Here is a 14,793-nt window from a genome sequence, read left to right on the forward strand (position 1 = left end):
AGTGGGAGGAGGTGGAAACATTAAGTGGGGCGCAGAGTGCTGACTGGAGGCCAGCCTGCTCATTTTTCATGGGACAGATGAGCCACTGTGTCGCGTTGTGTTGTGTAGTTTGTCTGCAGCTCGGCGGCTGACTGCATCACACATGTACAGCACGGATCAGCTCGCCGCGGGACGCTGGGTGCGTGTGCGTGCATGTATGTCAGCGTGTGTGAGTCAGATGTGTGTGTGTGTGCACGTCATGCTGCAACACAGAGTCAGACTTCGGAGCCGCTTTTTGCTCTTGTGTTTTGCGTGCGCAGCACACGCATCCACGTCGAGCCGGGTAGACTTTATTGCACGAATTAAAAGGTGGGGAAGTTGAATTTAGATGGGTTAACCCTCATCTGCATCCTTGGTTTTGTGGTTGTGTATCCCTTTGTGCTTGCCAGGTTCTTCCTTCTCCTCTCCCGGGCCGGTGTGGCTAATGATCCGTCAGGCCATTCAGCCCCTTGTTCAAGGCCCACTCGCCACTGAATGCGCTCCCTCCCCGTCCACACTGTTTGGTGACCTCAATGAGGAGCCTGTTGTCCTCCCGGCTCGGTTAAAATGCTCTCCTCTTTTCACTGCCGTGAGAGTTTACTGAGGAGAAGGCGCGGAGGCTCGGCGGACAGAAAGAGGGCCCGCTCTTCACCGGCATTAGTATGCGCCGATTAGAAACAAACACACACTGATGATCCACGCGCGCGCACACACACACATACACACACACCGAGGTGGCAGCACGTCCGGAGATGCACTCGTGCACAGAGAGGTACAAGTCAACCGTACATACACACACACACACACACACACACACTGTATGGCTTCTCATTGTTCTTGTCTGGGCTGGGATCCCACTTGATTCCATAAGTCTCAAAACCCTGACAGTCCTACTGTGTGTGTGTGTGTGTGTGTGTGTGTGTGTTTTCGTGTCCCCTCCTGCTCTATTGAACAAGTCTGTGGTGTCTGGCTTGGAGAAAAGAAGGCGAAATGTCATTGTTCTCACAGACGTTTCAACTTTGCCCCTCTCACTTTCTCGCTGCCTTCCTCTCTCTTTCGCCCGAGAGTGTGTGTGTGTGTGTGTGTGTGTGTGTCCATGTGTGTGTGTAACTCATCTACTGTACCTGCATTCCCCGTCAGTCGCAGTCATTTGATAGGGTAGCTATCCGGATTACCAGGTGCTCCTCTAAGCCAATAAGAAATACTTGCCTTGTTCCAATTATGAGATAATCATTACAGTGTCACACAGTGTATGGGCACCGTTGGGAGGAACGCAGACATAGTTTGTCAAAGGGAATTCAATCCGATATCCGTATCACTGATAATAACCCCAACAATAATGCACCGAGGAGGTCGTCAGAGAGGCAATTTGCAATGCTTGGTGCTCCAAACGCGTTGAAGTTCAAACCCAGCCCTCCCAAATGCAGATAAAGTAGTTAAATCAGTTAAAAGTTGAAGCTCACCCTCCTTGTGAGACAACGCCACCCCAAGATGGCGTCCCATTTGGCTGGAGCGCTCGCCTTCCCTTCACCCTCCGCTTCAATATCACTTTCCTTTCGGCCAGGTCATGTGCCAGCCCTTTGCAGAACGCCATGCAGGAGTCCGGGTGGGGGGTGCTGAGATGCCAGAATTTGGTGTGTGTGTTTGTGTGTGTGTGTGTGTGTGCGGGGAGGGGTCGGCGGCGGGGGGCATCGCCAGTTGGCAGGCTGGCACACAATGGCTGGCACGATAAGATCCTCCCTCTTCTGCGGGCAGATTTCCTCGCCCATATCTTTTGTTTAGCTTGTTTGGGTTGCGGCTCATCCTGATAAAGGCCACTTTGTTTATACAACAAAGCGCGAGGGAGGGAGAGAAGAGAGAGGAGATAGAGAGACAAAGAGGTAGAAAGGGAGAGAGAGAGAGAGCGAGAGGGGGCATTAAAAGAAGGCGGCAAAGGGGGGAGAGCGCCAACACAGATGGAGACATTAAAAGAAAGAAAGAGATAAGTGTTCAGGAAAAAAAAAATCCAGAAATTTGAAAAAAGATACAGCGCGCTTATCATCGGATAAGACGATATCGTCACAGATACACACTGAATGGTAGATATACACGGCGAGGGTATGAAAAGATACAATGGAGGAGGGATAGTGTTGCAGGCACAGGGACGGCGATGGACAGATAGCGAGGAGAAGAAAGAAAGAGATTTGGAGAAGAGAGCTGGTTCTGCCGGCTGTTGGAAGCCGGCCCGAGCAGTGTGAGGTCATCGCCGAAGCCGCGGATGATGGAAACCAGGAGCACAGGAGGACACGCTACACGGCAGCGCGCGCGCACGCATCCCGCGCCGGCACATGTACAGTCATTTATGCGCACTGTCAAGACACACACACGCACACGCACGCACGTGTTCCGGCTGCGCGTTTCCAAGGAAGGGCAGGCTGGAGCCTCCTGCAGCGGAACAGGAAAGCGAAGCAGGAGGACACTGAGCAGAAAGTCTGCTCGGCCACATCAAATATTTACTCAGGAGCAGCTGTATTGTCGAAACATTACGCATCGGAGCTGCTCTGTAATTAGGTCGATATTTTCTGCCCCTCTCCCTCTCTCTGTTTCCCTACTTCTCCGGGAGTCCACCCCTCTCCACCTCTCCTCCGCGCTCCCCTCCCCTCGCCTCCCCAGGCTGCTGAAATGCGTCTTGGCTCGGGACCCATGCCTCTGGCAGCCAGAGTGCTATACATGTGCACAGAACCCCGCTCAGCATAAAATGGCTGCCAGACAGGCTTCTCCTCCTGAAATGTCGACAGCGGTATGCATCTGCAGGGTGTGCGTGGCGCGCGTGCGCACTGCTTTTTTGTGGGGGGATATCTGTACGTGTCTGCAAGTGTTTGCGGGCGAGGAGCGTGCGCCGCCGCTGTCCAAAAAAAAAAAAAAGAAAGAGAAAGAAAGTTTCCCAAACTATGTGGCTAATTTAATCCACACTGTGTGTGTATGTGTATGTGCGTGTGTGTGTTCTGCGATTTAGTGGGAACAGAACGGGTATCGTGCCAGAAATGAGAGGGTGGGTTCGGCAGAGTGTGTGTGAGTGTTTTAGTGATTATAAAATCCAGGCGAGCAACACACTTTGGGCGTGGAGAAACCTCACAAGCACTGAGAAACTTTCTTGCCGAGCCAGATTTCTGTTGCCATTACCCCTAATTGCCCTAATCATTACAGTGGTATGATAAGTATCCCACCGGACAAGAAGGTGTAAGAACTCGTGGACACATCCAAAATACCCACAAGCCCCCTCTGCTCCTCTTTTTTTTTCTGCTGAGTAACAGCAGATAATCTGATTCATACGTGGTACTGTTTTTTCACTGCCTTCGTGGACCGGTTTGTTTATTTAAACAAGTGGCCGGGACGCAGGGTGCCAAGAAATGTTGTTTTTGGAAAAGGGCCTTGTGTGTACGTGCGTGTGTGTGTGTGTGTGTGTGTGTTAGAGGGCATGTGTGTGGTGTCTGGCCCTGTGATCGAGCCCTGCCAAGCTCCCAGGGCAAAGCCCAGCCTCCTCGACCGCAACTGTTTATTTACAGGTTACACTACTGTTTATTTGAAGACTATCGGATTGGCTGGGCTTCTGCACAGGACGTCTTTTAGACACAGATACCAGACTTCAGGCTCCTAATATCCCACTGCTTTACTGTATTTCAGACCATTTCTGAACTGCCTTTTTTAATAAAATCCACTGCCAGTTTTTATGCACTTGAATGCAACCTCTTGTAATCCAGAATTTTTTTTTTTTGACCCGTCTATGAGTTAAAATTGAGGCGTTCTTTAAATACCTGTTGAGTGACGAAAATGATTGCATTTAAAATAAAGTGTTTGGCGGATATAATCGGCCTGACAAATGTGCAAGCGCCGTTCCAAACAATATAATCGCCTTGAAAGAAGATGAAAGGAGCGTGAAGCTGCCCTTCTCGGGTCAAAGGTAGAATGTAATGCAACAGGGGAGGTGTTTCCAGCTCCGGTGCAGGCCTGGCAGATGCGCCATATGCTTGCATCCCACCTTGAGTCATCCAGGTGGTCTCTCCTGGTGCTACAGTGGGGCCTCATGCTGGAAGATGCTGCCTGGGATCTCTAATTGCCACCGCCATCTGCTCTTTTTGTCATGGTTGCCTGTTCAGCCCTGGAAGAAGGGAAAGAAAAAACAAAAAAAACACGAAACTCTGATCCGATCTAAACGAACCAGAGGCGTAGCTCCTCCACCTCCGCGCTCCTTTTCTCCCCTCGCCGCCTCTCCAGCCTCCTCTCCGCTCTCTCTCTGGTGCTCGCCTCTCCCCGCTCGCCCGTTTCTTTCCCTCTCAGCAGTTCTCAGGGCGCGAGCGCGGAGTTGGCAGTCGTAACTAGACTGATGGATGACTCTGAAAGTGGCGTGGGGGGTGGGAGAAGACAGGGAGACAAGGCCACTGAGCTCCCTGCAATCACTTTATGGACATGTGCTGTGCCAAATCCACACAAACCTCCGCTCGCCCACAAAAGCTGCTTTACGCGCAGTGTTTGCGAGTGTGTGTGTGTGTGTGTGTGTGTGTGCGTGCAGGGGGCAACTTCAGGGACTCACTGCTTATCGGAGCAAGGCAAATGAAAGTTGCAATTTGCTGAGGCCAACAACTTGTGTACAACTCCGAATGCAATATATATAGCACTGAAATGATTAACGGAGGCCTAATCTGCAACCATTTGAATAATTGGTTAATCGTTGAAGTGATTTATCAAAGACAAATGCTAATCATCTGGTTGTTCCAGCTTCTCAGATTTGAAGTTTTGCAGCTGTTTTCTGTTTTATGTCGTCAGGATTTTCATAGATTTTGAGGTTTCGAATTGTCGATCAGGCACAATAAGCAGTTTGACGACATCATCTTGGGCTCTGGGGAATTTGATGGACACGTTTCATCAATTTCTGCCAGGTTTTAGACTCAGGCACAAGAACAATGAAAGCAATCGGGAGCTGCCGCCCTGAGTGCGTTAAAGATCTTCAAAACGTTCATGAGAGACTTTAAAACCTGTTGGACATGATGAGAAAACTTGTGCAGCTTGTGCTTTTACGCTTTCGGGAAGCAGCACACATGCAGTATATTGCAAGAGCATAACTTTTTCGCACGTTTTTAGGGCAAAGCATACTGGAAAGAGGGGATTTTTTTTTTCCTCTTAACGTATGGTCCTGTTCCCTCCCTACTTTGTCATTGTTGAGCTTCGGCCAAGAACATTCTGTTTTTGCAGCGCTGTTTAATAGTCAAATTTAGGAGAGGGGGAACAAGAGAGAGAGAGGGAGAGAGACGCAGAGAGAGAACAAGAAAGGGATAAATCTTTCAACTTTTTTTCTTCCTCCTAGTCCACCCCCCTCTCTTTCCTTCTCTCGGCGTTGCCTCTGTAGCGCAGCTCATGAGAGCTGCGGCAGGAAAAGGGGTGTTGTTGCAGGGCGAGGGTATCTGAGTTAACTGTCTTTAGCTCCTCGTCTCGGCTCTCTCGCGTCGAAGGCGTAGATGTTAATCTCCCTGCTGGTTCTCATCGGGCCCTCTCTGTCCCGGGGCATGTGTGGGCTTGGACCGCTTTGCCTCATTATGGGGGTCCACTCAGACGCCGCTGCTCACTGTTCGGCGCGGCGGCAGCTCGGTGCTGCTCCGCGTGCGATCACAAGGCTCTGCTTCTTTGAGGCACTTGTTTTTCTTTCCGACGTGCAGCGTTCTGTGATTTACACACTTCACTCGGTCGTTTCGCGGCTTTTGTCGCCGTTAAAGACACCTGCGATTGACCGGAGCAGGAACTGCTAAGGAATGATGAAGTAATTGCCCCCTCCCAGCCGAGCCTGGGGGTAAAAGACGTCAGTGCAGGACGTCTCATACCAAAGCTTGCACACCGTATAGCTGGTGGAAAAATTCCACACGTGTTTCCTTGTATTTCCTCAGCCCCTCCTGTCTTCTCTCCACGTTTTGTTCTGTGCTCGTACCTCGCACAGCAGGACCGAACACATTCTGTACAACCCCCCGACGCTCCCCCAGCCCCTTTGAAAAATTACCCAGAGGTCTGCTGGTACAAACTTTTAGGCTGTCCCTCCCATTAATGATAATGCTGTTTAAACAAAACTGTCTCGTTTCGATGTGCCGTGGGTACGCTCTCCTTGACTGGTAGATAAGGAAAATATTTAGGCACCCAGGAAGTCATGAAATGCACTTTGTCTTGTCGAGTGTCTTGACAGAAATTAATTCTTCATATGAAGTTTGACCTCAGTGAGTTTGTAGTCGGCCAAATGTGGGAGACAAACCACAAACCAGAGTGAAAGTTCTTTTGATTTTCTGATTTTGTTTTTAGTTTCTGACTTATTATAGTCATTATAACTCACAGGATATAATGTTTTCACCCAGCCACCAGGTTCTCCATGCTGGTAATAATCAATGCTGACATGGAAACCGTGTCTCTGTAAGACATTGTTGTCCTCGTGTTATACTAAGCCCCCCTCCCGTCTCTCTGTGTGTTTGCAGACTCGCAGCAGTCAGGAAGTCCCAGTAACAATGAGCCAGGCAAGAACCCTCTTCCAGGTATGTACGTTAGCAGTCGTCTTCCCTCCTCCCTCCTGTCATCGCTCTATTGTTCCTCAGCAGCTCGCACTCTGTACAGTGTCCTATGTACACCATAACTTACCCAGTTTAGATAGTGCTCAACGGCTGTGAACTCAGTGACTCGCCGGCAAAATAGCACAACCTTTACTGTGACACAACAACCGTGCTGCAGCAGGCTGAGGTGCGTGCCATTTAACTGTGGCATCTTTTGTCCCTCGTGATCCACTGCGAACTATGTAAAAACGGCAACTTGTGAAATGGCAACATGAGATTCATTCATTCAGCCATTTGTGAATTGAACTGGATAAAAAGGGACCATTGGTACAAACTAGATAAACCAAATTTACACACTTCGTGTTAATAATTTTTTTTTGAGGCCATAGTTTTTAACTTTGCACGGACTGAGGAGGAATAGAATTTAATTAGATCGTTAAATTTGAATTGTCATCATCCCAGTGGCAACATCCAACACAGTGTAAAAAATAAAAAAAAAAGAGAAAGAGAGACACTAAAGACCTGGAGTGGAAGCGTTCGTTGGATTGCACCTTTGGCTGGTGGCTGTGTGTGTCAAGGTGGGCCAGCGGAGGCGAGCTGTGGAGAATATTCTCTGACAGCGGCGTTGTTCCCCTGGACTGACCTGCGCCGTGTCGTCACAATGTTGGAATGAAAATAGTTTGAGAAGTATAATTAGTTTTCTACCTCAAGAGCAGGTCCTGCCGAAACAGGTGCCAAGGAAAACATGCTCGCGAGCCAATGACTCAGGCCTTGGAGGGCCTCCGCAGTGGCACAGTTCCCCGCAAAAGCCGTTGGCTCACTGGAGACATCAGGCTTTGTAGGTGCCAATCGAGCGTCCCGCCTATCTGTCTGGCACGGCCCGAGCGCCCTTGGCATCGCATCAAAGCCGAGCCGGAGCCATTTGGGTGTCAATAACTCGTCTGGCTGTTTTACTTGACTGACAGCCGAGCGTCGCCGGGCAGCTCGTGCAGAATGCAACGAATGCGTCAAAATGAAAGCCGAAAAAATAATTACACCAACCGTCATTTGTTGCGTCTAAAAATAGTTTTCTGAAAACAGGATAAGGAAAAAAAAATCTGGCTGCGTTGAAACAACCAGCTTCAAGATCCCGAGCCTTAAAACGGTTTGTTTAGGTTGGACAGAGAGCGAAGCAGGCTCACATTTCCAAGTGATCTTTAATATCAGTCCTGCAGTAAATGGCTCTTTAAGGTGGATAGCCCCCGCTGCGATACTCTATCTTAGCATAACCGTGTCAATATTGACAGTTATAAAATTTTACTCGTGTGTTTGATCAAATGGGCAGCGCCCGCGGTTCGACGTGGCCTCGCTCATTGCACAGCAGCGGGAGTCTGCGTGTCACTCCCTCCTCCTACTCACACACCTGTCCCGTCACTCTTTGGTGTACTGTATGCTGTTTAAACACTTCAACTGACTGTAAGCGTACGTCCTGGAAATATGATTAAGTAAAGACGAGTTAGATCGTTCGAATACAGAAAGACGAGTGTGAAAAATGCTGGATGAAAAAGGAAACAGACACTAATTAAAGCTCCTTTTTTAACAATTTATGAAATATATCATGGGGTAACAGTGCATAAATCCCTGTGTAATGATTGCACCTGTGTATTTATCTGTGATAAACTGACAACCTCTTGTTTTTGCCTGATCTTGTGTTCTCATCTGGATAAAAATGTTATGAAAATGAAAGAAAAATTAGTGGAGCACCTGAAAATAAGACATTAGGATTTTGTTCATGGGTTCGGACTGAAAGAAGTCTGTTTCTATTTTTAACGACTGAATATGACGCGTTATTGCCTGTGCTCTTAGCACATACGGCTACCTTTGCTTATGGAAGGAAAATGAACAGAGATGATCAGGAGTTCATCCAAAACGATGCAGAATGGTTGAGAATTGTTGCCAGAGATATTGCACCCAATGCTGATTTAGCATCAACTTTGATTCTTTCTACGTTTTCATTTGGCAGAAAAGTGTTAAATAACAAGCGTGATGATGGGTGAGTAATTTCTGTATGTCCCTGTTTCCACAGTCTACTTGGAAGACAGCTTCATCAAATCAGGAGTCTTCAGTGTTGCAGAACTGGTGCGAGTGTCCAGAAGTAAGCACACTGTTTGTTTGTTCTTTTGCACCTACACAGGTGTTTTCAACTATTCTTTCACTTACCGCTGATTCGACCTGTGTCTGGGTTCACGCTGGGCGGAGCTCTGCTGGGAATCACATGAGGACACCAAATTCCCTGTGCTTACAGGAAAGTTGCAAGTTTCCCTGCCCTAACAGGTGCAGCCGAGTTAGTGTGAAAGTCAGGGAGATGCCAATCAATCACAGTCCGCACACGCCCACGCAGCCATGACAATCTAATCAGGTAATATAACTGAAAACACCTGTGCGGCTGTGCAGAGGCTTTAAATCTGTCCTCGTGAGTGGCTCTGACTGATGTGTTCAGGTGTTTTCATATAACCGAAACAACTGATCCTTTACTTTGTAGGTGTGCGTTCGCTCTCGCAGCTTTTCTGCGACTCTTTATATTTGCTGCAGTCCACCGTGCAGCTGCAGTGCGGTAAATCCAGTTTGGCCAGTCTGCTCCGCAGTAGGCCAACGCTCGACTGCGCAGACGTCTTTAAGAGCCTGCGCGCATTTGTATAGACATGCCTGCCGTTGACGGTTGCTCTTCCAAGAGGCCTCTTGCTGCTGATAGCTGAGGGCACCCCGAGGCGGAGTTTACCTGTGCTGCCTCTGAGCTGAGGCTGCAGCTCTGGAACATGCCGGAGGCGCACAAAGACTCCAGTCAGCCCCCTGACGGCGTGTGTTTAAGAGAAACATGTCTGTGCTGTGCTGTCTGTGTGTGTGTAATTTGCATTGGGTGCTGCAGTCGGTAACACTTCAGTGCAGTTAGAGTGAGTGTCAGTCTGAAGGAGGTTCAGAGGGGGTGTAAAAACTAAGTCAAGACCAATAAATCAATGGCACTAAAATAATATAAACAATACTCTGTCTAATTATGAACGTGATGCAGAGTCGAGACGGTTAGTTGATGGGTTAAAATGTTCATTACCAGCTGTTTTCAGAATTGATGAATTATGTAAGTTGCAAACATGTGGGAAAATGTAGTTAATAAGTTAGTTGTGGGCCTAAAGTGATGATGAGAGGCAGAAATGTAAATCTGCCCATGAATTATTCGCTATTTATTACTTCCAACTGCTAAAATGAAGAATTTGAGTTCTCCTGCACAGGATTTTAAATGTGAAATCCTTAAAAAAAAATGGGGAAATGGTTCATGTTTACGTGCTGTACCAAAGTGTTTCTGATGCAGGTTAACTGTCTCGTGCGTCACGCTGTGAAAGGCAGAAGCTGCTCGTTTCGATGCTCAGACACCGAGTATCCTTTGAAAGGCTGTGTTTTTGTTTAGTGTTTAATTTGCCCCCTGACCAGATGGCCGCTGCGCCGCCGTGTCTGCTCTCATGTGACCGAGCCGGGTTTCACTAAAGCCGACTGAAGTCGAGCTGGAATTTTAAAAAGGTCGACGGACACACAGGAATTGTCACTCACTCAGCCGGTCACTCCCCGGGAAGATATCTAAGCAGCCGCTCGTCCGTCATCGCGCCTCTCTCCTAACTCTCCAGGCTGTTGAGACATTCTTTGAAGTCCATCAAAGGGGGCTGCGCAGTTCAAGGCTGACTCGCAATCCAGCGTTTCGACGAGGACACTCATTAATGCAAAAGGAGCCTCGACTGCAAGTGTAAAAATATTTTGCCAACAGAAAATGTGGGCATGCACGGGCAAGTGGAACTGCTGAGCTAAATTTGCAAAGACACCGCACCTCCTCTTACAGTAAGAGGAGCTAATCTCCTGGAAGAATCAAATCATTTGTAGCATCATTGTTTCATTTACTGCTTCTTCTTTTTTTTTTTAGCTGTAAAGTCAAACCCCGGATTATTAAATGAGATGACTGGCAGGGCAGCCAAGTGGCACCACAAATATTGTGCCGAGCCAAGAGGAGAGAAAGAGTGAATGAGAGAAACCAGCACAGAGAGAGATGGTTAGGGGGTGAGCAGTGGGGGGGTATCCTCAGCCACGAATGAAAAAAAAACAAAACAATGGTGTTGCATTCAGCGTCCTCTGGCCGGATGCATTCCTCCACAGACAGCTCGGTATGGGTAGCAGCGGGTAGGGGCCTTTGCCAGGGCTGCAGTGGGCTGCCAGGGCGGAGGCTGGCGGAGGGATCGTGCCAGTGGTGAACCTCAGACCACAACAGACGGCGCCACACACTCCATCCTCTCATCGACTCCAAACCGACCGACCGCTCGAGCTGCAGGCTGCCTCGCGGGCCACACATCGCAGACAGACGGCGGAGAGAGAGCGAGGATGGGTGGCGGGCTCCTTTTGTTCTGTAAACACCGGCCCGGCCTCCCTTGAAACAGTATCCCTCACCTTGACCGCAGTGAGAAAAACAACACCTTTTCCGCTGTAAATCACCACGCGGGGAGACTGCTGAGTGGTACACTGCAGCGTAGACGAGGGAAGTAAATGGTGAGGTTTGTGAATTTGGTTTCAAGTTCACTGAGTTTCCTGGAGACGCGGGGCTCATCCAACTTGTGATGAATCACAAATAGCAACAAATGTCCTGCATTTCATGCATACATTGATATTCAGCGGGGCCACATATACAGTAAATAAAACTTAATAATAATAATGATTGAGATTCGTCCGTACGTATAAAATGCAGCTACAGTAAACTCGTTCCTACCTGCAGCCGCAGACACTTCAGGAAGCTGCAACTTGTTAATCAGAGTGCTCAGCAGAAACGCCTGTGATGGTCAGGCAGTTAACCCGTGAACAGGGAGCGCTTAATTTGATACACGGGGCCTCTAAACACAAAGCGTCAATAACAGTCAGCCAGGCCATTGTGCAATTAATTGTCCGTCTCTAGATGCGAAGATAGGGGAAAAACACGGCGCTCAATCTGACAGCACTGCTGACATTGAACTCCTTCTTTGCAGCGATCGCGGCCTGACGCTCTCCTTTGTTTTTTGTCCTCTGCAGTGCCCATCACCCACGGCGCGGCGGTGAACTTCTCCATGGCCGACATGCCCAGCCAACCCTACTACCATGACCTGAACTCCAGCGTGGGGCTGCATCGCTCCCTGTCCTCCCCTCCCGGCAGGTGAGTGGAAGCGACAAGCTTTTTGGACAAAGTCCATCTATTATAACATCACAGCAGTGACATTGTGTTCTTTTATGATATTATATCTCTGTGTGGTTCAGTCAAGGGCAGTGCATGACCTGTGTCCAGGGTTTCTCTTTATGTTTATATGGAACCGAAATAAGCCATGACATGGGTGGTTTCTTAAATTATCAAAGGAACTTCTTGCCATTTGGGGAAACACGCTTATCTTGCCAAGTGTTATATGAGAAGATAGATACCACTCACATGTCGGTCCCTTGATGTGTAGCTACAGCCAGGAGATAGCTAGCTTAGCTTAGCATAAAAACTGGCCTGGCTCTGTCCAAGGGTGAAAAAAACTTGCTCATGTCTTGTTTGTATATTTTGTTTGTTGAGTAGAAAAAACAAAGTGAACAAATTGTGTGTTTATTTACCTTCGGCCAGAGCCAGGCTAGCTGTTTCCCCCTGTTTCCAGTTTTTATGCTAAGCTAAGCTAGCCATCTCCTGGCATTAGCTTCATGCCATGGTCGATCTGTGCCAAACATCGGGTCCAACGGCCCCAAATCAGTACAAACACCATTTTGCAATCTTGAAAGTCATGATGCCAGAAGTTGAATGACTGTGCTAAACCGTGAACCTCTCCGTGTCCTGCAGCAAAAGGCCCAAAACCGTCAACATGGACGAGAACATGGACACCAGCCCGACGGGACCTGACTTCTACTCATCACCCAGCTCACCGGCCAGCAGTCGGGCAAACTGGCACGACAGAGACGGAGGTGATTTTCCTGCCCTTCATTTGACTGCCTCTATTTACCCACGTCTTCCTACAGTTACACAAAGAGTCGGGAGCGGCTCAGACAATGCACCGAAGCACGTCGACAGAATTTAACAAACGATACGAGAGCCCTCCTCACTTCACCCTCATCGCATGCAAATAGATTTGATCTACGTGAACTCCTGTGTTGTTCTCTCAAAGCAGCTGAACTCTCTCTAACTCTCAGCCTGAGTCAGAAGCTACTGGACACGATTGCCCCCACCCGTTTCGTTGCGGATGAGCTGCATCTGGTTTCTCTGCACATGAACCTGTTCAACCCTCTTAAAATACATACCATGACAGAGATAGCCCCGGGCATCGGCAGTCATATAAATGTTTAAACCCACTTGAACTGCTGTCTGAATGTAAATCTGCGTTCTCTCACACCTGTCGCTCACACAAAGGAAACGTCGGATTCGGCGGTGCAGCCGCTCTGTTATGAGAACATACTGTTACAGCCGTAATTCACGGCTCAAAAACACGGCAGCGCTGTCCGTCTTTTTGTGAGTTTTGCGAGCGGTGAGTTTTCAAATGTTGGGTGTATCTGTACACAGATAGCTGGAACACCTTGTGAGCGACTGTTATGGAGAAATTCCTGTTTATAAGCCCAGAGGGCGAACGTGTCAGATGATCCCTCCTCAGGAAACGGGCTATACGTCTTGGCTGAACTTGAGAGAAATTCCCCATCCGTGGAGTACTGATGATCATGAGCCAACTTTAAAGGTACAGGACTAGTTAGAGGGGAATTAAGAAGTAAAGCCCGCCTAATGAGCTCTTACATAGGGCTTACTGGAGGAAAAAAAAGGAAAAGGTAGAGGTATCAGAGAAACAAGCGCGCTGTCTTGCTTGTTTCTGCGCGCGAGAGGAAGCGAGATCCTCACGGGACGGCTTGCATGTCTCATTACGTCGTCTCCCGGTGCAGAGCAGAGCCCCTCACCCTTTTAATTAAGGCCTCGCTGTCCCGTGTTTCCGGATCATTCTCACTCTCCGCTGACTTCTCTCCGCACTCTGCTGCCCGCACTGCCTCTGGATTTTGCCCACAGAGGGGGCAGGAAGCGCTGTGACAAGCAGAAGGATTGAAATGAAATGTCCTCAGTGAGGCGTGCTGCAGTTTTACCTTCTGTTTAAACTTCGTACACCTCCTTCTTTTTTTTCATTCTTTTTTTTTTTGTTTTGTTTTTCGATCCCGTCTCCTTTTGTTTTGTTTCGGCGTAATAAGCAGTGAGGCCGCGGGAGGAAAACACCAGATTATGCACAACAGACGCAGCGCTGGTGGGATTCAACCACAGCCCAATGTGGGTACATGAAATTTTAGCCTGTCCCGCTGCACATGGCCTGGGAGTGTTGCTCAGCGTAAACGTAGACACTCTGGGCGAGGAGAAAGGGAAAGCAGTGGGTAGGAAACTCTCCAAAGACAGCCATTATTCTGTCAGGAGAGAATAAATGAGAAGTGGGGTGATATTAAACCCATATGAGGCCTCCCAAGTGCCAAGCGGTCATTTCGCGCACATGGTTGTCATTCGACTAAACCTCACGCTGTAGAGGAAGGAATAGTTTCTTTTTTAGATATTTTTTTTACATTGTATGAAAGGGATCTTTTTTTTTCTTTGTGGGATTTTTTTTTTATGTGAAAGTACAAGTTCACTCATTTAATGCAAAATATATCAGATACCGACAACTAGATTGGTTTAAATGCAAGAAAGAAAAGAAAAACACTTTGCAGTTTTTATTTAAACTATTGAGAGTGTTTAATTTCTGGTAATTAATTGTCCAGTTTAATTTCCCGAGGCGGTCCAGTGGATTCTCTGATGGGTTTAATTAGCGGGAGAGGGGAAAAGCTGAATACCTCCACTGCAGAAGTTTCCTATTTTTACATGGAAACATTAAGCAGTGATATCAATCTTCTGCGAGGTATTTCTGCCTCTGACACAGAAATGAAAGCACTTAAGCCTGTATCCTCTTGCAACCTCAGACTGGGAAATCCCCCTGAATTCCAGCCACCTTTGTCGCTCTCTTTCCCCAGAGCTGAGTGATTCTTCCCGCGACTCGGGTGGATCCCTCCCTGCGGTGGGAGGGTTAACGCTATGGAAATGCCTCAACAACGGAGTTTATGTCGCTCATTTTGAGGGAAAGAGACGGATGATTTGAAAGTTATACACCCCGAGAGCCTGTGACAGAGCAGAAAAGCACTTGATGAATGTTCATCG

At 48.3% G+C, this 14,793-nt stretch overlaps 1 protein-coding gene across 6 annotated transcripts in view; it reads left to right on the plus strand.

Moving 5' to 3' along the window:
• The window catches only part of LOC121626269 (nuclear factor 1 B-type-like), a 60,397-nt gene that overhangs the window by 32,007 nt on the left and 13,597 nt on the right, over positions 1-14,793 (plus strand). For all 6 annotated transcript variants that reach the window (XM_041964667.1, XM_041964668.1, XM_041964665.1 and 3 more), the window contains exons 3-6: positions 6,507-6,563; positions 8,644-8,712; positions 11,652-11,772; positions 12,427-12,548. In XM_041964667.1, the coding sequence (XP_041820601.1) occupies positions 6,507-6,563; positions 8,644-8,712; positions 11,652-11,772; positions 12,427-12,548 (369 nt within the window). The remainder of the gene's footprint in view (positions 1-6,506; positions 6,564-8,643; positions 8,713-11,651; positions 11,773-12,426; positions 12,549-14,793) is intronic.

The sequence above is a fragment of the Chelmon rostratus genome, chromosome 23 (assembly GCF_017976325.1).
Source record: "Chelmon rostratus isolate fCheRos1 chromosome 23, fCheRos1.pri, whole genome shotgun sequence".
Taxonomy (NCBI): Eukaryota; Metazoa; Chordata; class Actinopteri; order Chaetodontiformes; family Chaetodontidae; genus Chelmon; species Chelmon rostratus.